Source organism: Rhinoraja longicauda, chromosome 11 (genome assembly GCF_053455715.1).
Source record: "Rhinoraja longicauda isolate Sanriku21f chromosome 11, sRhiLon1.1, whole genome shotgun sequence".
Classification (NCBI taxonomy): Eukaryota; Metazoa; Chordata; class Chondrichthyes; order Rajiformes; family Arhynchobatidae; genus Rhinoraja; species Rhinoraja longicauda.
Window position 1 is genome coordinate 5,116,327 of NC_135963.1, and position 23,192 is coordinate 5,139,518.

General features: G+C 48.2%; 1 protein-coding gene across 3 annotated transcripts in view; it reads left to right on the plus strand.

Annotated features, from left to right (window-relative positions):
• The first annotated feature begins 8,161 nt into the window (after window positions 1–8,161).
• The window catches only part of LOC144598244 (vitellogenin-like), an 89,102-nt gene continuing 74,071 nt past the window's right edge, over window positions 8,162–23,192 (plus strand). The window contains exons 1-5 of one of the 3 annotated variants that reach the window (XM_078408146.1): window positions 8,162–8,341; window positions 11,629–11,649; window positions 11,742–11,893; window positions 19,338–19,589; window positions 22,980–23,141. In XM_078408146.1, the coding sequence (XP_078264272.1) occupies window positions 8,302–8,341; window positions 11,629–11,649; window positions 11,742–11,893; window positions 19,338–19,589; window positions 22,980–23,141 (627 nt within the window). In that variant the 5' untranslated portion in view covers window positions 8,162–8,301. The remainder of the gene's footprint in view (window positions 8,342–11,628; window positions 11,650–11,741; window positions 11,894–19,337; window positions 19,590–22,979; window positions 23,142–23,192) is intronic. The other 2 variants (XM_078408147.1, XM_078408148.1) reach the window with 2 other exon arrangements.

A 23,192-nucleotide genomic window follows, 5' to 3' on the forward strand; every position in this document is an offset into this window, starting at 1 on the left:
TGACCTAAAGTTTTCGATGATAAGATCGAACAACAAAAATCACTGAGTCCACAGAGCAGACACCAGAGCTAAAAAAAAAACAAAGTGCCGGAGGAACTCAGCAGGTCAGGCAGCATCTGTGGAGGGAAATGGACGGTCGGCATTTTGGGTCAGGACCCTTCTTTTGTCTGAAGAAGAGTCCCAACCCCGAAACGTCGCCCTCCAGTTTCCTTCCCGCTGCTGCCTCGCAGCGCCAGGGACCCGGGTTCGATCCTGACCACGGGCGCTGTCTGTACGGAGTTTGCACGTTCTCCCCGTGACCCGCGTGGGTTTCCTCCGGGTGCTCCGGTTCCTACCCACACATCCCAAAGACGTGCGGATTTGTAGGGTCTCACCTCGAAACATCCTCCTCTCTATGATTTCCAGAGGTGCGAACTGTCCTGGTGAGTTACTCCACCACTTTGTATCTTTTTTTGTTGTTGCATTTAACCAGCATCTGCAGTTCCTTGTCTCTGGGTTCGCAGGTTAATTGGTCTTTGCAAATTGCCCCCCAAATGAGAAAGTGAGATAGCGTAGAACTAGTGCAAACGGGTGATCGATGGCCAGCGCGGACTCGATGGGCCGAAGGGCCTGTTTTCATTCTGTGTCTCTAAACCAAAAGCTCCTCTCTTCAACATCTAATCTTATCTCTGTGTCACTTTGCACAGAAGCTGAGTATTGTCATTATTTTCTGGTTCGGGTCTTTTGGCCTTCAATGCATCTCCACGTCATGACCATTGCCTTCTTTCTTCACCTTAGGTCATGGACTTCATAGGTTGTTGTTGAGTAGGCCCAACACACCACTGGCTGCCTTAACATACGATGAGCGTTTGACGGCACTGGGCCTGTACTCGCTGGAGTTTAGAAGGACGAGGGGGGGAACCTAATTGAAACGTACCGAATAATGTCAAGCAGCGGCAGAGGAGCGTGGGCCAGTAAGTCCTAGGTACAGCAATCTCCTGATAAAATGGAGAATGGACAAAGCAATCATATGTGTATGAAGGAACTGCAGATGCCAGTTTACACCGAAGGTAGACACAAAATCTATCACAAAGGCCTGGACAGAACGGATGTGGAGAGAATGATTCCACTGGTGGGAGAGTCTGACAATCGACAATAGACAATAGGTGCAGGAGGAGGCCATTCGGCCCTTCGAGCCAGCACCGCCATTCAATGTGATCATGGCTGATCATTCTCAATCAGTACCCCGTTCCTGCCTTTCTCCCCATACCCCCCTGACTCCGCTATCCTTAAGAGCTCTATCTAGCTCTCTCTTGAATGCATTCAGAGAATTGGCCTCCACTGCCCTCTGAGGCAGAGAGTTCCACAGATTCACAACTCTCTGACTGAAAAAGTTTTTTCCTCATCTCAGTTCTGTTCTGTAGAGCTGTTGTCTCTCAGCTCCAGAGACCCGGGTTCAATCCTGATCTCAGGTGCTGTAAACTAAACTAAACTAAACCAAACCAAACTAAATTAGTGAGTCAGAAAAAAACTGCAGAAGCTGTTGAAAATCGAAGGTGGACGCACAATGCTGGAGTAACTCAGCGGGACAGGCAGCATCTCGGGAGAGAAGGAATGGGCGACGTTTCGGGTCGAGACCCCTACTTTGGTCTGAAGAAGGGTCTCGACCCGAAACGTCGCCCGTTCCTTCTCTCCAGAGATGCTGCCTGACCCGTTGAGTTACTCCAGCATTTTGTGTCTACCTCTAAATGATTGAGTCCTTCACCCTCCCCAACCAGGCTGGCGCCCGCTGTGATTGTTTGTTCTGTTGTGTAAACCTGTCCATGGTTGGCAAGCAGCCATGTCAGGTTCCCGTGACCTGAATCTTCAGGGTTACATCACGCCAACACCAAGTCAAACCGCACCGAGGTCACTTTTGGCTCAGTTGATGGCACCCTCAGTGTCACGGTCAAAGGTTTACACCCCACACACAGGCCCCACGGGTATTTAGGACGGGTGGCAGTGCCGAGGGATCATCGGAGACCCTCACTCTTTCAGTTGACTTGACCGTTGCGTGGTGTGGGGGGGTTACGGTGAGACGTTCAGGAGAATGGGGGTTGAGATAGATCAGCCACGATTGAATGGCGGAGCAGACCTCACAGCTTAAGTCTGCTCCTATCGCTTATGGATCTTATAGAAACTTACAAAATTCTTAACGGGTTGGACAGGCTAGATGCGGGAAGATTGTTCCCGATGTTGGGGAAGTCCAGAACAAGGGGTCACAGTTTAAGGATAAGGGGGAAGTCTTTTAGGACCGAGATGCGGAGAAAAAAAATTCACACAGGGAGTGGTGAATCTGTGGAATTCTCCGCCACAGAAGGTAGTTGAGTCCAGTTCATTGGCTATATTTAAGAGGGAGTTAGATGTGGCCCTTGTGGCTAAAGGGATCAGGGGGTATGGAGAGAAGGCAGGTATGGGATACTGAGTTGGATGATCAGCCATGATCATATTGAATGGCGGTGCAGGCTCGAAGGGCCGAATGGCCTACTCCTGCACCTATTTTCTATGTTTCTATGTTTCTATGAACGTGAACTATTTTTAGTTTTAGTTTAGTTTAGAGATGCAGCGCGGAGACAGGCCCTTCGGCCCAACGAGTCCGCGCCGACCAGAGATCCCCGCACATTAACACTATCCTACACCCACTAGGGACAATTTTTACATTGACCGAACCAATTTACCTACGCACCTGCACGTCTTTGGAGCGTGGGAGGAAGCCGAAGATCTCGGAGAAAACCCACGCAGGTCACAGGGAGAACGTACAAACTCCGTACAGACAGCACCCGTAGTCGGGATCGAACTCGGGTCTCCGGCGCTGCATTCACTGTAAGGCAGCAACTCTACCGCTGCGCCACTGTGCCTTTTAGTCGCACTTTACTGGACTGTAGCCTGCACTAAACGTTATTCCCTTTATCCTGTATCTGTACATGGTGGACGGCTCGATTGTAATCGTGTACAGTCTTTCGTAAGATCATAAGCGCATAAGTGATAGGAGCTGAATTAGGCCATTCGGCCCATCAAGTCTACTCCGCCATTCAATCATGGCTGATCTATCTCTCCCTCCTAACCCAATTCTCCTGCCTTCACCCCATCACCCCTGACACCCGCACTAATCAAGAATCCATCTATCTCTGCCTTAAAAATATCCACTGACTTGGCCTCCACAGCCTTCTGTGGCAATGACTCCCACAGATTCACCACCCTCTGACTGGAGATTCCTCCTCATCTCCTTCCTAAAGGAACGTCCTACAATTCTGAGGCTGTGGCCTCTGGTCCTAGACTCTCCCACTAGTGGAAACATCCTCCCCACGTTTCAGCTGACTGGATAGCATGCAGCAATAAAGCTTTTCACCTGACAATAAACTCAACCAAACTGAGGGGGGTATGCTGCCTGCTAATGTCATATCTTCTACTCTTCTTTAGTTCAGTTTAGCAGCATGGAAACAGGCCCTTCAGCCCACCGAGTCCACACTGACCAAAACCGTTCGCAGTTTGTTATCCCATTTATTCAATAGACAATAGACAATAGACAATAGACAATAGGTGCAGGAGTAGGCCATTCAGCCCTTCGAGCCAGCACCGCCATTCAATGCGATCATGGCTGATCACTCTCAATCAGTACCCAGTTCTTGCCTTCTCCCCATACCCCCTCACTCCGCTATCCTTAAGAGCTCTATCCAGCTCTCTCTTGAAAGCATCCAACGAACTGGCCTCCACTGCCTTCTGAGGCAGAGAATTCCACACCTTCACCACTCTCTGACTGAAAAAGTTCTTCCTCATCTCCATTCTAAATGGCCTACCCCTTATTCTTAAACTGTGGCCCCTTGTTCTGGACTCCCCCAACATTGGGAACATGTTTCCTGCCCCTAATGTGTCCAATCCCCTAATTATCTTATATGTTTCAATAAGATCCCCCCTCATCCTTCTAAATTCCAGTGTATACAAGCCTAGTCGCTCCAGCCTTTCAACATACGACAGTCCCGCCATTCCGGGAATTAACCTAGTGAACCTACGCTGCACGCCCTCAATAGCAAGAATATCCTTCCTCAAATTTGGAGACCAGCACTCCCAGCACACTCCCAGCACACTCCCAGCACACTCCCAGCACACTCCCAGCACACTCCCAGCACACTCCCAGCACACTCAGGGATATTTACAGAGACCGATTTGCCTCAGCAGGTTCCCATTGATATTGATGACAAGTTTGTTGGACGATATATGTTATCACGCCGTGGGCAGAGATGGGACCTCAGCTTCCCATCTGCTTAGGACAACATAAGGGAGTAGTGGTAGAGTTGCTGCCTTACAGCACTTGCAGCACCGGAGACCCGGGTTCGATCCCGACTACGGGAGCTGTCTTCACGGAGTTTGTACGTTCTCCCCGTGACCTGCGTGGGTTTTCTCCGAGATCTTCGGTTTCCTCCCACGCTCCAAACACGTGGGTAAAATAAAGGATATTCTTGCTATTGAGGGCGTGCTGTGTGCACAGAGTTTGTACATACTTCCCATGACCTGCATGGGTTTTCCCCTGAGATCTCTGGTTTCAAGTGCAAATTGTCCCTCGTGTGTGTGGGATAATAGACAATAGACAATAGACAATACGTGCAGGAGGAGGCCATTCGGCCCTTCGAGCCAGCACCACCATTCAATGTGATCATGGCTGATCATTCTCAATCAGTACCCCGTTCCTGCCTTCTCCCCATACCCCCTGACTCCGCTATCCTTAAGAGCTCTATCTAGCTCTCTCTTGAATGCATTCAGAGAATTGGCCTCCACTGCCTTCTGAGGCAGAGAATTCCACAGATTCACAACTCTCTGACTGAAAAAGTTTTTCCTCATCCCCGTTCTAAATGGCCTACCCCTTATTCTTAAACTGTGGCCCCTTGTTCTGGACTCCCCCAACATTGGGAACATGTTTCCTGCCTCCAACGAGTCCAACCCCTTAATAATCTTATACGTTTCGATAAGATCCCCTCTCATCCTTCTAAATTCCAGTGTATACAAGCCTAGTCGCTCCAATCTTTCAACATACGACAGTCCCGCCATTCCGGATAATGTTAATATGCGGGGATCGCTGGTCGGTGTGGACTCGGTGGGTCAAAGGGCCTGTTTCTGCGCTGTGTCTCTAAACTAAACTAAACTAAACTAAAGGTGCAGGTGTGGAGGTTAACTGACCCTTTGTAAATTGCCCTGAGTATGTAGGGAGAGGATGTGAAAGTGGGTTAACATAGTGTGAAATGGTGATCGATGGTCAGCATGGATTCTGTGGGCCGAAGGGCCTGGCTCCATGCTGTGTCTTTCAATGAATAATGTGGGACAACTCAGATGTGAAAGGCAGTTGCTCCAGTGCTGGGTCTATTGATCAACAGCAAGACCGTTCTCAATACCATCACACCAACAACAACTTCGCAACACAAGAGTCGCTGGAATCTTGAGCCAAACAACAAACTGGCGGAGGAACTCAGTGGGTCAGGCAGCATCTGTGGAAGCAAATGGACAGACAACATTTCAGAAGACAGACACAAAAAGCTGGAGTAACTCAGCGGGACAGGCAGCATCTCTGGAGGGAAGGAACGGGTGACGTTTCGGGTCGAGACCCTTCTTCAGACTGGTTAGGGATAAGGGAAATGAGAGATATAGACGAAGATGTAGAGAGATAAAGAACAATGAATGAAAGATATGCCAAAAAGTAACGATGATAAAGGAAACAGGCCATTGTTAGCTGTTGATTGAGAATGATCAGCCATGATCACATTGAATGGCGGTGCTGGTTCGAAGGGCCGAATGGCCTCCTCCTGCACCTATTGTCTATTGTTTGTTGGGTAAAAGCGAGAAGCTAGTGCGATTTGATTGGGGGAGGGATAGAGAGAGAGAGGGAATGCCGGGGCTACTTGAAGTGAGAGAAACCAATATTCATACCACTGGGGTGTGAGCTGCCCAAGCGAAATATGAGGTGCGTTCCCTCCAATCTGTTCTGGGCCTCACTCTGACAATGGAGGAGGCCCAGGACAGAAAGGTCTGTGTGGGAACGGGGCTGGGAGTTAAAGTGTTTGGCAACTGGGAGATCTGGTATGTTCAGGCGGACTGAGCGAAGGTGCTTAGCGAAACAATCGCCCAGTCTATGTTTGGTCTTGCCGATGTATAAGAGCCAGTTCCTTCCCAGACAACATTCCAGGTCTGAAGAAGGCATTCAGATCACATCATTGCCTGTCGATTTCCCTCCACAGATGCTGCCTAACCCATTGAGCTCCACCAATGATCAGTTTTTTTTGCTTCTTCCTTCACTAGGGAACTATCAACTTCCTCCAATAGAGGCTCTTTGAACAGACGTGGAGCTATTAAAATGTACAACTCAGTGCCACGTCAGGAGATAGTCTAGAACATAGTCTGAGGAAGGGCCCAGACCAGAAACGTCACCTATCCATGTTCCCCAGTGATGCTGCCTGACCTGCTGAGTTACACCAGCACTTGGTGTTTATTTTGTAAACCAGCATCTGCAGTTCCTTGCGATTCCACATTAGGATACATTGGGACAAAAGCCTGAATTAAAAACTGGATGAGAAACATAGAAACATAGAAAATAGGTGCAGGAGGAGGCCATTTGGCCATTCTTTGTGATCATGGCTGATCATCCACAATCAGTAACCCGTGCCTGCCTTCTCCCCATATCCTTTGATTCCACTAGCCCCTAGAGCTGTATCTAACTCTCTTTTTAATTCATCCAGTGAATTGGCCTCCACTGCCTTCTGTGGCAGAGAATTCCACAAATTCTCTGCCTCAGAAGGCAGTGGAGGCCAATTCTCTGAATGCATTCAAGAGAGAGCTAGATAGAGCTCTTAAGGATAGCGGAGTCAGGGGGTATGGGGACAAGGCAGGAACGGGGTACTGATTAAAAATGATCAGCCATGATCACATTGAATGGTGGTGCTGGCTCGAAGGGCCGAATGGCCTGCTCCTGCACCTATTGTCTATTGTCTATTGTCTAAAATCACAACTGTCTGCGTGAAAATGTTTTTTCTCACCTCGGTTTTAAATGGCATCCCTTTTATTCTTAGACTGTGTGGCCCGTGGTTCTGGACTCCCCCAACATTGGGAACATTTTTCCTAGCTTGTCCAGTCCTTTTATAATTTTATACGTTTCTGTAAAATCCCCTCTCATCCTTCTAAATTCCAGTGAATACAAGCCCAGTCTTTCCAATCTTTCCTCATATGACAGTCCCGCCATCCCTGGGATTAACTTCGTGAACCTATGCTGCACTGCCTCAATAGCAAGGTCGTCCTTCCTCAAATTGGGAGACCAAAACTGCGCATAGTACTCCAGATGTGGTTTCACCAGGGCCCTGTACAACTGCAGAAGGACCTCTCTACTCCTTTCCTCAAATCCTCTCGTGATGAAGGCCAACATGCCATTAGCTTTCTTCACTGCCTGTTGTACCTAGATGGAGAGGGTTCAGGAGGGTGTCCTGGTCAACAGGCTGGCGGGACTAATGTACCAGGGACACGTTGGCCAGTGTGGTCAAGTTGGGCCGAGCGGCCTATTTCCACGCTGTGTGACTCTATGACTGTGAACGAGTGATCAAAAAAAAGACACAATGTACTGGAGCAACTCAGCGACTTAGGCAGCATCTCCAGAGAACATGGATAGGGACCCTTCTTCAGAACGAGTGATCAATGTTCGGAGTGGACTCCGTGGACCGTAAGGCCTGTTTCCAACTTTAAACTTAAACTAAAGGAGATTAAATTATGCAACCCTCTTTGAAATGCACCAATGATATTAAGTATAAATTAAAAGAGGCCAATTATATTTTGGAATTATAAGTAGAGCACAAAACCACTTTTTTTAAAAACCACACACACACTCGGCAAATGCAGTGGGAAGGAGAATAATGTGATATTTGAATATTAAAAGGAGATTGAAAGAAAATAGAACACCAGTATTTTGAGGCTTCAACTTTGCAAAGGCCAGGTCACCCTAACCCACATGTGCCCGACTTGCCAAGTGTGGCAGGGAGACATTGCAAATAAACTTTCAAAACAGGCAAGCCAAAGTCCCCTCGATATCACAGCAGCGCCAGGCCTCAAAGACCTTGGTGACCGGCGGACACTTTTGAAAGGAAGAGTTTCATATCTCTCCTCCTCCCACTCATTGACGCAGAGGGGAAGCCAAGGATCCAAGAGGACAGGGATTGGCGGCAAAGCAGACGGGACGTGGCCCAGTGAAGGCCGGGCGCTCGGTATAAAGGGGAAGGCAGCACTAGCCACCAGTCGCCTTGCTTGTCTACGACCATGAGGTGGATTACTCTCGCGCTCCTCGTTGGTTTTGTGGGTAAGTCCACCACGTCTTCACCTCCGGGTCTCGGAGACAAGAGAGGAAAAGGTTGATCCCAAGCTGGAGATGAGCGGTCCCAGTTATGTCCTAGCGAGTTCAGAACCAGGGGCCACACAGTCTTAGAATAAAGGGGAGGCCATTTAAAACTGAGGTGAGAAGGAACTTTTTCATCCAGAAAGTTGTGAATTTGTGGAATTCTCTGCCACAGAGGGCAGTGGAGGCCAAATCACTGGGTGGATTTAAGAGAGAGATTAATGGGTCACAAGAACCATCTCCTCAAGGAACATTTATCTTCCAGAGTTAGTGCAGGATATTCTGAAGGGCTTTGATAGAGGAGGTTGGGGCTGGAGTACCGTGTGCAGTTTTGGACTCCAAATTTGAGGAAGGATATCCTTGCTATTGAGGCAGTGCAGCGTAGGTTCACCAGGTTAATCCCCGGGATGGCGGGATTGTCATATGAGGAAAGATTGGAAAGACTGGGCTTGTATTCACTAGAGTTTAGAAGAATGAGAGGGGATCTTATAGAGACGTATAAAATTATGAAAGGACTGGACAGGCTAGATGCAGGAAAAATGTTCCCAATGTTGGGGGAGTCCAGAACCAGGGGCCACAGTCTAAGAAGAAAGCGGAGGCCATTTAAAACTGAGATGAGAAGGAACTTTTTCACCCAGAGAGTTGTGAATTTGTGGAATTCTCTGCCACAGAGGGCAGTGGAGGCCAAATCACTGGATGGATTTAAGAGAGAGTTATCATACATATCATCATATATCTACAGCCGGAAACAGGCCTTTTCGGCCCTCCAAGTCCGTGCCGCCCAGCGATCCCCGTACATTAACACTATCCTACACCCACTAGGGACAATTTTTACATTTACCCAGCCAATTAACCTACATACCTGTACGTCTTTGGAGTGTGGGAGGAAACCGAAGATCTCGGAGAAAACCCACGCAGGTCACGGGGAGAACGTACAAACTCCTTACAGTGCAGCACCCGTAGTCAGGATCGAACCTGTGTCTCCGGCGGTGCATTCGCTGTAAAGCAGCAACTCTACCGCTGCGCTACCGTGCCGCCCTAATTAGAGCTCTAGAGGCTAGTGGAATCAAGGGATATGGGGAGAAGGCAGGCACGGGTTATTGATTGTGGACGATCAGCCATGATCACAATGAATGGCGGTGCTGGCTCGAAGGGCCGAATGGCCTCCTCCTGCACCTATTTTCTATGTTTCTAAGTGGTGAAACGAGAATGAATTAATCGGTGTGCAGGATATTCTGAAGGGCTTTGACAGAGGAGGTTAGGGAAAGGTTTTAATAGAAACACCTGCTAGACCCACCTACACAAGAAAGACTGAGGACACAGTAATGTAGCTGGTACATCACAGAGCTGGAGACCCTGGTTCAATCCTAACCTTGGCCGTTGTCTGTGTGGAGATTGCAAGTTCTCCCGGTGGGTTTCCTCCGGATCTTCTGATTTGACAAAGACATGCACAATTATGGGTTGTGTAGAAAGGAACTGCAGATGCTGGTTTAGATATGAATCTCATTGTACCTCATTTGGTACACGTGACAATAAAAGACCTTTGAAAATCGAAGATAGGCACAAAATGCTGGAGTAACTCAACGGGAAAGGTAGCATCTCTGGAGAGAAGGAATGGGTGACGTTTCGGGTCGTCTCTCCAGAGATGCTGCCTATCCCACAAGTATATAAGAAAATAACTGCAGATGCTGGTACAAATCGATTTATTCACAAAATGCTGGAGTAACTCAGCAGGTCAGGCAGCATCTCGGGAGAGAAGGAATGGGTGACGTTTCGGGTCGAGACCCTTCTTCATCCCACAAGTATAGGTTGATTGGCTTGTGTGTGTAGATCTCTGGTAGAATCTGAGCAGAATTGATACAATACGGGGACAATCATTAACAGGGTTTAGATTAACATAGGATTTGCTGTTGATGGTTGGCGTACACTCGATGGGCCGAAGGGTCGTTTTCATGATGTTTCTCTCTATGCAGGTACTATCACAGTGTTTAAAAAACATTTGGACAGGTACATGATTAGGACATGGTTTAGACAGATATGGGCCAAACGCAGGCAGGTGGGACTACTATAGATGGGACATGTTAGATAGTACAGATGGGGCACTGGGTGGCAGTGTGGACTGCAAAGAGGATGTTATGAGGTTGCAGGGTGACTTGGACAGGTTGAGTGAGTGGGCAGATGCGTGGCAGATGCAGTATAATGTAGATAAATGTGAGGGTATCCAAATTGGCAGCAAAAACAAGGAGGCAGATTATTATCTCAATGGTGTCAGATTAGGTAAAGGGGAAGTGCAACGAGACCTGGGTGTCCTTGCACACCAGTCACTGAAAGTAAGTGTGCAGGTACAGCAGGTAGTGAAGAAAGCTAATGGCATGTTGGCTTTTATAACAAAAGGAGTTGAGTATAGGAGTAAAGAGGTCCTTCTACAGTTGTATAGGGCCCTAATGAGACCACGTCTGGAGTATTGTGTGCAGTTTAGGTCTCCTAATTTGAGGAAGGATATCCTTGCTATTGAGGCAGTGCAGCGAAGGTTCATAAGGTTAATCCCCGGGATGGCGGGACTGTCATATGAGGAAAGATTGGAAAGACTGGGCTTGTATTCACTGGAGTTTAGAAGGATGAGAGGGGATCTTATAGAGGCGTATAAAATTATAAAAGGACTGGACAAGCTAGATGCAGGAAAAATGTTCCCAATGTTGGGCGAGTCCAGAACCAGGGGCCACACAGTCTAAGAATAAAGGATTTAAAACCGAGGTGAGAAAAAACTTTTTCACCCAGAGAATTGTGAATTTGTGGAATTCTCTGCCACAGAAGGCAGTGGAGGCCAATTCACCGGATGAATTTAAAAGAGAGTTAGATAGAGCTCTAGGGGCCAGTGGAATCAGAGGATATGGGGAGAAGGCAGGCATGTTAGGAGGTTGCAGGATGAGTTGGACAGGTTGAGTGAGTGGGCAGATGCAGTTTAATGTAGACTGATTGTGGATGATCAGCCATGATCACAATGAATGGCGGTGCTGGTTCGAAGGGCCAAATGGCCTCCTCCTGCACCTATTTTCTATGGTTCTACGTTGGTCAACATGGGCAAGTTGGGCCAAAGGGTCTGTTTCCACACTATGTGACTGTATGACTCTATAACGCCAACTGCTCAAGTGAAATATTAAGCAAAAACAAAAAGAATTATGTTTGAAGATCATTTCATGAACCTACCACTCATTTAATGATTATTCTTGCTTTTTTTTAACCCTCCACAGGGAGCCAGCATGTCCATTATGGTGAGTGTTTATCCTCTTAAGATTGACAGTTTTTTAATCAAACCACAGATCCCGTCGATGGCTAAGCGATCATTGACTGCTTTCACTTGCAGAGCCCATTTTCAGTCCAAAGAAAACTTACCTCTACCATTACGAAGGGGTGGTGCTAACAGGCCTCCCAGAAGATGGTTTGGCCAAAGGAGGACTTAAGATCACCAGCAATGTGCAGATTAGTTCAATCGGTCACAAGAACCATCTCCTCAAGGTAAGGAACCTTTATCTTCCAGAGTTAGTTTAGTTTAGTTTAGTTTAGAGATACAGCGCGGAAACAGGCCCTTCAGCCCACCGGGTCTGGGTAAAGATTATTAAAGGGGTTGGAAAGATTATTAAGGGGTTGGACACGTTAGAGGCAGGAAACATGTTCCCAATGTTGGGGGAGTCCAGAACCAGGGGCCACAGTTTAAGAATAAGGGGTAGGCCATTTAGAACAGAGATGAGGAAAAACTTTTTCAGTCAGAGAGTTGTGCATCTGTGGAATTCTCTGCCTCAGAGGGCAGTGGAGGCCAATTCTCTGAATGCATTCAAGAGAGAGCTAGATAGAGCTCTTAAGGATAGCGGAGTCAGGGGATATGGGGAGAAAGCAGGAATGGGGTACTGATTGAGAATGATCAGCCATGATCACATTGAATGGCGGTGATGGCTTGCAGGGCCGAATGGCCTACTCCTGCACCTATTGTCTATTGTCTATTCTCTATTGTCTATTGGGTCCGCGCCGACCAGCGATCTCCGCACATTAACACTATCCTACACCCACTCGTGGGGCTTGGATCGGCCCGCTGCGGACCTTTCACCGTCCGGCACGGCCTGGAACGTGGCAACGACACCAGCCTGACCGCGGGGGAAGACGGCAGGGGAAGAGAAAAGACATTCTGGCCTTCCGTCACAGTGAGGAGGGGACTGGAGGAGACTCACTGTGATGGATGTTTCTTTTTGTTTGATTGTGCGTGTTATTGCTTATTTTGTATTGCCCTTGTTGTTGGACTGTGGGTAATCTTTCATTTCACTGCACATTTATGTGTATGTGACAAATAAACTTGACTTGACTAGGAACCATTTTTACATTTACCAAGCCAATTAACCTGCATACCTGCACGTCTTTGGAGAGTGGGAGGAAACCGAAGATCTCGGAGAAAACCCACGCAGGTCACGGGGAGAACGTACAAACTCCGTGCAGACAGCGCCCGTAGTCAGGATCGAACCTGGGTCTCTGGCGCTGCATTTGCTGTATGGCAGCCACTCTAACGCTGCGCCACCGTGACCGCCCATTAGATTTAGCTCTTGGGGCTAACGGAGTCAAGTGATATGGGGAGAAAGCAGGAACGGGGTACTGATTTTGGATGATCAGCCATGATCATATTGAATGGCGGTACTGGCTCGAAGGGCCAAATGGCCTACTCCTGCACCTATTTTCTATGTTACTATGGTTCTATGTTTCTATGTTTCCAGGAGGGCCGCCATCCAATGTGATTTAAGTTACCCCAGCATTGGAAAGTATACTTTCTGATCGTTTCGTTTAGTTTAGAGATACTGCGCAAACAGGTCCTTTGGCCCACCGAGTCCGTGCCGACCAGCGAACATCCCTTACACTAACAGTATCAAATCGGGTCACATAATCAGGCAGCCGTGACATGGTTTCCAATGTGATTTTGGGAGGGGCGGCACGGTGGCGCAGCGGTAGAGTTGCTGCCTTACAGCGTCAGAGAACCAGGTTCGATCCCGACTACGGGTGCTTGTCTGTATGGAGTTTGTACGTTCTCCCCGTGACCTGCGCGGGTTTTCTGCGGGTGCTCAGGTTTCCTCCCACACTCCAAAGACGTATAGGTTTGTAGGCCAATTAGCCTTGATAAAAATTGTAAATTGTCCCTAGTATGTGTAGGATAGTGCTAGTGTGCGGGGATCGCTGGGCGGCGCGGACTCAGTGGACTGAAGGGCCACGTTCGAGCTAGATAGAGGAGATAGAGCTCTTAAGGATAGCAGATTCAGGGGGTTTGGGGAGAAGGCAGGAACGGGGTACTATAGACAATAGACAATAGGTGCAGGAGTAGGCCATTCAGCCCTTCGAGCCAGCACCGCCATTCAATGCGATCATGGCTGATCACTCTCAATCAGTACCCCGTTCCTGCCTTCTCCCCATACCCCCTCACTCCGCTATCCTTAAGAGCTCTATCCAGCTCTCTCTTGAAAGCATCCAACGAATTGGCCTCCACTGCCTTCTGAGGCAGAGAATTCCACACCTTCACCACTCTCTGACTGAAAAAGTTCTTCCTCATCTCCGTTCTAAATGGCCTACCCCTTATTCTTAAATTGTGGCCCCTTGTTCTGGACTCCCCCAACATTGGGAACATGTTTCCTGCCTCTAATGTGTCCAATCCCCTAATTATCTTATATGTTTCAATAAGATCCCCCCTCATCCTTACAAGCCTAATTGCTCCAGCCTTTCAACATACGACAGTCCCGCCATTCCGGGAATTAACCTTGTGAACCTACGCTGCACGCCCTCAATAGCAAGAATATCCTTCCTCAAATTTGGAGACCAAAACTGCACACAGTACTCCAGGTGCGGTCTCACCAGGGCCTGGTACAACTGTAGAAGGACCTCTTTGCTCCTATATTCAACTCCTCTTGTTATGAAGGCCAACATTCCATTGGCTTTCTTCACTGCCTGCTGTACCTGCATGCTTCCTTTCAGTGACTGATGCACTAGGACACCCAGATCTCGTTGAACATCCCCTCTTCCTAACTTGACACCATTCAGATAATAATCTGCCTTTCTATTCTTACTTCCAAAGTGAATAACCTCACACTTATCTACATTAAACTGCATCTGCCATGTATCCGCCCACTCACACAACCTGTCCAAGTCACCCTGCAGCCTTATTGCATCTTCCTCACAATTCACACTACCCCCCAGCTTAGTATCATCTGCAAATTTGCTAATGGTACTTTTAATCCCTTCATCTAAGTCATTAATGTATATCGTAAATAGCTGGGGTCCCAGCACCAAACCTTGCGGTACCCCACTGGTCACTGCCTGCCATTCCGAAAGGGACCCATTTATCCCCACTCTTTGCTTTCTGTCTGTCAACCAATTTTCTATCCATGTCAGTACCCTACCCCCAATACCATGTGCTCTAATTTTGCCAACTAATCTCCTATGTGGGACCTTGTCGAAGGCTTTCTGAAAGTCGAGGTACACCACATCCACTGACCCTCCCCTGTCAATTTTCCTAGTTACATCCTCAAAAAATTCCAGTAGATTTGTCAAGCATGATTTCCCCTTCGTAAATCCATGCTGACTCGGAATGATCCTGTTAATGCTATCCAAATGCTCAGCAATTTCGTCTTTTATAATTGACTCCAGTATCTTCCCCACCACTGATGTCAGACTAACTGGTCTATAATTACCCGTTTTCTCTCTCCCTCCTTTCTTAAAAAGTGGGATAACATTTGCTATCCTCCAATCCACAGGAACTGATCCTGAATCTATAGAACATTGAAAAATGATCTCCAATGCTTCCACTATTTCTAGAGCCACCTCCTTAAGTACCCTGGGATGCAGACCATCAGGCCCTGGGGATTTATCAGCCTTCAGTCCCATCAGTTTACCCAAAACCATTTCCTGCCTAATGTGGATTTCCTTCAGTTCCTCCATCACCCTAGGTTATCCGGCCCCTAGAACATTTGGGAGATTGTGTGTATCTTCCTCAGTGAAGACAGATCCAAAGTAACGGTTTAACTCGTCTGCCATTTCTTTGTTCCCCATAATAAATTCCCCTGCTTCTGTCTTCAAGGGACCCACATTTGCCTTGACTATTTTTTTCCTCTTCACGTACCTAAAAAAACTTTTGCTATCCTCCTTTATATTATTGGCTAGTTTACCCTCGTACCTCATCTTTTCTCCCCGTATTGCCTTTTTAGTTAACTTTTGTTGCTCTTTAAAAGAGTCCCAATCCTCTGTCTTCCCACTCTTCTTTGCTATGTTATACTTCCTCTCCTTAATTTTTATGCTGTCCTTGACTTCCCTTGTTAGCCACAGGTGTCTCTTACTCCCCTTAGAGTCTTTCCGCCTCTTTGGGATAAATTGATCCTGCAACCTCTGCATTATTCCCAGGAATACCTGCCATTGCTGTTCTACCGTTTTCCCTGCTAGGGCCTCCTTCCAGTCAATTTTGGCCAGCTCCTGCCTCATGCCTCTGTAATCCCCTTTGCTATACTGTAATACTGACACTTCCGATTTTCCCTTCTGCCTTTCCATTTGCAGAGTAAAACTTATCATGTTGTGATCACTGCCTCCTAATGGCTCTTTTACCTCGAGTCCCCTTATCAGATCAGGATCATTACACAACACTAAATCCAGAATTGCCTTCTCCCTGGTAGGCTCCAGTACAAGCTGTTCTAAGAATCCATCTCGAAGGCACTCTACAAACTCTCTTTCCTGGGGTCCATTTCCAACCTGATTTTCCCAGTCTACCTGTATGTTGAAATCTCCCATAACCACCGTAGCATTACATTTGTGACATGCCAATTTTATCTCCTGATTCAACTTGCACCCTATGTCGAGGCTACTGTTTGGGGGCCTATAGATAACTCCCATTAGGGTCTTTTTACCCTTACAATTTCTCATTTCTATCCATACTGATTCAACATCTCCTGATTCTATGTCACCCCTTGCAAGGGAATGAATATCATTCCTTACCAGCAGAGCAACCCCACCCCCTCTTCCCACCTGTCTGTCTTTTCTATACGTTGTGTACCCCTGAATATTCATTTCCCAGCCCTGGTCCTCTTGTAGCCATGTCTCAGTGATCCCTACAACATCATACTTGCCCATGACTAACTGAGCCTCAAGCTCATCCACTTTATTTTTTATACTACGCGCATTTAAGTACAACACTTTAACTTCTGTATTTACCTCCCCTCTCACATCGGTCACAAATGGCCCTGCCCTTAATCTCTTTTCCCCTCTAGAACTTCTGTTCCCATTCTTCCGAGAGTCTTTTGCAATATCTCCTGTATTCCCTTTAACCTCATCTTCATATTCACAATTTGTCAACCCCTCCCCCCCACTACTTAGTTTAAAGCCACAGGTGTCACACTAGCAAACCTGCCTGCCAGAATGTTTGTCCCCCTGCTGTTAAGATGTAACCCGTCCCTTTTGTACAAGTCAGCCCTAGCCCAGAAGAGATCCCAGTGGTCCAGAAATCTAAATCCCTGCTCTCTGCACCAGCCCCTCAGCCATAAATTCATACCCTCTATCTCTCTGTTCCTGGCCTCACCAGCACGAGGTACCGGTAGCAGTCCAGAGATAACCACCTTCGACGTCCTACTTCTCAGTCTTTTTCCTAACTCTCTAAACTCCCGCTGTAGCACCTCCTTCCTCTTCCGCCCGACGTCATTCGTGCCCACGTGCACAACGACTTCAGGTTGATCGCCTTCCCTCACTAGGATTTTCTGAAGCCGGTCCATGATGTGCTGAACCCTGGCACCAGGGAGGCAACAGACCATCCTCAAGTCCCTCCTGCTGCCACAGAATCTTCTGTCCGTCCCTCGGACGATGGAGTCACCCACCACTACGGCTCTTCCTGACTTCGGTCTCCCCTGTCGAGTATCCTTGCCAACAGGTCCGCCACTCGGACTGGAAACGTCTTCTGCCCCGACAGTTTCCAAGAGGGTATACCTATTTGCAATAGGCACAGCCACTGGGGTCTCCTGTAGTCCACGTCCACGTCCACACCCCCCTGAAACAGTCCCCCACCTTCGCTCGACCTGGACCCTTGGCGTGACGGCCTCACAATAGGTCCTGTCGAGGAAACTCTCGCATTCCCGGATGGCCCTGAGGTCACCCAACTGCCTCTCCAACTCCACCACACGTCCATTCAGGAGCTGCACCTGGACACAGTTCTTGCAGGTGTAGCTCCCAGAAGCTCCAGCGACGTCCCTATCTTCCCACATCCTGCAGGAAACACACTGCACCAACTTTTCCGCCATTACTTTGTGTCTATAAACAGTTCAGGCTTAAAACAATTGTAACCTCCTCACCTCAGCCTCCTCGCCGAAGACTCGCAGCCAAAGACTCGGAGGCAGATCTGATTGAGAATGATCAGCCATGATCACATTGAATGGCGGTGCTGGCTCAAAGGGCCATATGGCCTCCTCCTGCACCTATTGTCTATTGCCTATTGTCTATTTCCGCTCTGTATCTCTAAACTAAACTAAACTAAATCAGGTGCTGTTCCTCCATTTTGCATGTTGCCTCACTCTGACAGTGATGGAGACCTGGGACAGAAAGGTCAGTGTGGGAATGGGAAAGGGAGTTGAAGTGTTTGGCAACCGGGAGATCACGTAGGCCAAGGCAGACTGAGCGTGGGTGTTCAGCAAAACGATATGTTTCCAAGTCAAGATGGGGCAGGACTATCGTCTTAATTTAATCAAAGACCTGTTGAAAAGAGATAACTCAAAACTCTTTTTTTAATTAAACGGTGGCGCAGCGGTAGAATCGCTGCCTCACAACGCCAGAGATCCGGGTTCGATCCCGACTACTGGTGCTGTCTGTTCGGAGTTTGTACGTTCTCCCCGTGACCTGCGTGGGTTTTCTCCAGGATCTCCGGTTTCCTCCCACACTCCAAAGACGTGCAGGTTTGTACGTTGATTGGCTTGATATAAATGTAAAATTGTCCCGAGTGTGCGTAGTGTTAGTGTGCAGTGAACGCAGGTCGGTACGGACTAGATGGGCCGAAAGGCCAGTTTCCGCGCTATATCTCTAAACTAAGCTAAACTAGATCAGGTGCTGTTCCTCCAATTTGCATGTGGCCTCACTCTGACAGTGGAGGGGGCCCAGGACAGAAAGGTCAGTGTGGGTAGACACAAAATGCTGGAACAACTCAGCGCGTCAGGCAGCATCACAGGAGAGAAGGATTGGGTGACATTTCGAGTCGAGAATGGGAAGGGGAGTTAAAATGTTTGGAGATCCTGGGAGATCGTGTAGGCCAAGGCGGACTGAGCATAGGTGTGCAGCGAAACGATATGTTTCCAAGTCTGAAGAAGGGTCTCGACCCGAAATGTCACGTATTCCTTCTCTCCGGAGATGCTGCCTGACCCACTGAGTTTCTCCAGCATTTTAGACAATAGACAATAGACAATAGGTGCAGGAGGAGGCCATTCGGCCCTTCGAGCCAGCACCGCCATTCAATGTGATCATGGCTGATCATTCTCAATCAGTACCCCGTTCCTGCCTTCTCCCCATACCCCCTGACTCCGCTATCCTTAAGAGCTCTATCTAGCTCGCTCTTGAATGTATTCAGAGAATTGGCCTCCACTGCCTTCTGAGGCAGAGAATTCCACAGATTCACAACTCTCTGACTGAAAAGGTTTTTCCTCATCTCAGTTCTAAATGGCCTACCCCTTATTCTTAAACTGTGGCCCCTTGTTCTGGACTCCCCCAACATTGGGAAATCCTCTCATCCTTCTAAATTCCAGTGTATACAAGCCTAGTCGCTCCAATCTTTGCGTCTATCTTCTGTCAAAATGGGGCAGGACTATCATCTATTGTACTCAATGACCTGTTGAAAAGAGGTAATTCAATGCTCGATGTTGACCGAATGTACATTTTTAAAAAATATATATATATATTATTCTTTTCTATCTTCAAGATCATCTCACCTCAAATCCTTGAGTACAGCGGGATCTGGCCGTCCGAGGGGTTTCTTCCAGCTCGGAAACTGACCCGGATGCTGAGCGCTCAGTTGGTCCAGCCCGTGGTCTTCGAGTACACTCGGGGGCGAGTCGGCAACCTGTTCGCCCCTCCCGACGTCCCCGAAAACATCCTCAACATCCACCGATCCATCCTGAACATCCTGCAGATCAGCATCAAGAAGAACCAGAATATCTACGAGCTGCAAGAGGTACAGAACCTCTGTCTTCTCATTGCGAACCCTCGCAGGGTTTTGTGCATGCGCGTCTGGTCGCCCCGCGACAGGAGAGACGTGCAGGCTTTGGAGAGGGTGTCGAGGAGGTTTACCAGAATACAAAGTGCTGGAGTGGATCAATATTTATACCCATGATATCAATATTGATTTCTCCAACTTCAAATAACCCCTGCATTCCCTCTCTCTCTCCCTCCACCTATGGAATTCATTGCCACAGAAGTCAAGTCAAGTGAAGTCAAGTCAATTTTATTTTGTATAGCACATTTAAAAACAACCCACGTTGACCAAAGTGCTGTACATCAGTTCAGGTGCTAAGAACGAACATACAATGGCACACAAACATAACAGCACATACATAAACAGTTCACAGCGCCCCCTCAGAGGGCCTCGAACGCTAGGGAGTAGAAGTAGGTTTTGAGCCTGGACTTAAAGGAGTTGATGGAGGGGGCAGTTCTGATGGGGAGAGTGATGCTGTTCCGGAGTCTCGGAGCTGCAACCGCAAAAGCGCGGTCACCCCTGAGCTTAAGCCTAGACCGCGGGATAGTGAGTAGCCCCAAGTCGGCCGACCTGAGGGACCTGGAGATAGAGTGGTGGGTTAGAAGATTTTTGATATAGGGGGGGCAAGCCCATTTAGGGCTTTGTATGTGAATAAGATGAGCTTGAAGTTGATTCTGTACCGTACTGGGAGCCAGTGGAGAGAGGCCAGAATCGGGGTGATGTGGTCCCTTTTACGGGTACCCGCCAGGAGTCTCGCTGCGGAGTTTTGGACCAATTGCAGGCGGGACAGGGATGATTGGCTGATCCCAGTGTATAGGGAGTTGCAGTAGTCTAATCTCCTATCTTTGAGAAGGCTGTGGAGGCCAAGTCAATGGACATATTCAAAGCAGAGGTAGATAGATTCTTGATTACTACTGGTGTCAGAGGTTACTAGACCAAGTGGACCCGTTGAGCCAAAACCTCTCCTGCATTGGTGAAGCACCCTCTCCTCCCCTCCCCCCCTCCCCCCTTACCCCAATCCCTCCTCCCTCCCCTCCCCATCCCCCTCCCATCCCCCCTTCCCCTCCCCCCCACTCCATCCCCCTCACCCCCTTTATCCTCCCTCCTCCCCCCTCCCTCCATCCTCCCCCCTCCCTCCCTCCACCCCCCTCCCCCCTTCCTCCCTAAGAGATAGATTTAAACTTTAAAATGTGAATAACTTTTAAAATATAACACCGATTTCAATGAAACTTCTTCCATTAGCACCAAAGGGACGACGGTGAGTAAGGTGGGCCTAAAATTGTCGCGCTATCGTGTACCGTTTTGGCTGTAGTTTAGGAACAAACGAACGAACAAACAAGAGTTTTAGTATATAGATAGATGGGGAGAATGCAGGAGAACGGGGTTAGGAGGGAGAGATAGATTAGCCATGATTGAATGGTAGAGTAGACTTGATGGGCCGAATGGCCTATTTCTGCTCCTATCACTTATGACCTTATCCCTCCCCCACCCAAGTCGCACCAGCTTCTCATTCTCACCTAGTAAACTGTGAACAATGGCCCGTTTCCTTTATCATCGTCACTTTTTTGCCTATCTTTCATTCATTTGTTCTATATGTCTCTGCATCACCGTCTATATCCCCCGTTTCTCTTTCCCCCCCGACTCTCAGCCTGAAGAAGGGTCTCGACCTGAAACGTCACCAATTCCTTCTCTCCAGAGATGCTGCCTGACCCGCTGAGTTACTCCAGCATTTTGTGTCTACCTTCGATTTAAACCAGCATCTGCAGTTTTATTTCCCACGAAATAAAAATAGATGCAGGAGTGTACAAAATCATGAGAGGAACAGATCGGGTAGGTGCACAGAGTCTTTTACCCAGAGTAGGGGAATCGAGGACCAGAGGACATAGGTTCAAGGTGATGGGGAAAAGATTTAATAGGAATCCGAGGGGTAACTTTTTCACACAGAGGGTGGTGGGTTTATGGAACAAACTGCCAGAGGAGGTAGTTGAGGCTGGGATTATCCCATGGTTTAAGAAACAGTTAGACAGGTACATGGACAGGACAGGTTTGGAGGGATATGGACCAAGCGCAGGCAAGTGGGACTAGGGTAGCTTGGACATTGATGGCCGGTGTGGGTAAGTTGGGCCGAAGGGCCTGTTTCCACATTGGATCACTCTATGACTCTATGACTCTATGAGTAGGCAATTCGGCCCTTCGATCCAGCACCGCCATTCAATATGATCATGGCTGATCATCTAAAATCAGTACCCCGTCATTCATTCATTCATTGTGAGGGGCTTGCGCCAGTTTGACTGCCATAGCTATAGACTTATGCCTTAGAGTTTCGGGGATTACACGTTCACAAGTTATAGGAGTAGAATTAGGCCATTCGGCCCATCGAGTACTCTCCGCCACTCAATCGTGGCTGATCTCTGCCTCCTAACCCCATTCTCCTGCCTCCTCCCCGTTACCCTCGACACCCGTTCTAATCAAGAATTTGTCTATCTCTGCCTTAAAAATATCCACCGACTTGGCCTCCACAGCCCTCTGTGGCGATGAGTTCCACAGATTAACTACCGTCTGTCCTCCTCACCTCCTTTCTAAAAGAGCGCCTTTATAATTCTGAGGCTGTGCCCTCTGGTCCTAGACTCTCCCACTAGTGGAAATAGTCTCTCCACATCCACTCTATCCAGGCCTTTCATTATTCGGTAAGTTTCAATGAGGTCCCCCCCTCAACCTTCTAAACTCCAGCGAGTACAGGCCCAGTGCTGACAAACGCTCACCATATGCTAGCCCACTCACCCCTGGGATCTTTCTTGCAAACCTTATACAAGGCGCCAGCGTAGGTTTATTAGGTTAATTCCCGGAATGGCAGGACTGTCATATGTTGAAAGACAGGAGCGACTAGGCTTGTATACACTGGAATTTAGCAGGATGAGAGGGGATCTTATCGAAACATATAAGATTATTAAGGGGTTGGACACGTTAGAGGCAGGAAACATGTTCCCAATGTTGGGGGAGTCCAGAACCAAGGGCCACAGTTTAAGAATAAGGGGTAGGCCATTTAGAACTGAGATGAGGAAAAACTTTTTCAGTCAGAGAGTTGTGAATTTGGGGAATGCTCTGCCTCAGTGGAGGCCAATTCTCTGAATGCATTCAAGAGAGAGCTAGATAGAGCTCTTAAGGATAGCGGAGTCAGGGGGTATGGGGAAAAGGCAGGAACGGGGTACTGATTGAGAATGATCAGCCATGATCACATTGAATGGCGGTGCTGGCTCGAAGGGCCGAATGGCCTCCTCCTGCACCTATTGTCTATTGTCTATTGTCTATTAACGCGCTGGTTGAATGACTTTCCACCTGTTATATTGACCAACTGTTTGTGATGCCTAGAGTGGATTGGAAGGAGTCTGTCACGCCAGCTACACCATCCAGGAGGACAAGAAGATCAGACAAATCACCGTCACCAAGGCCAAGGATCTGGACAACTGTCAGGAAAAGATCTCGGAGACAAAAGGCAGTGAATTCTCCCAGCAGTGCGACACCTGCCAACAGGTAAGTGCATCAGTCTGAAGAAGGGTCTCGACCCGAAACGTCACCCATTCC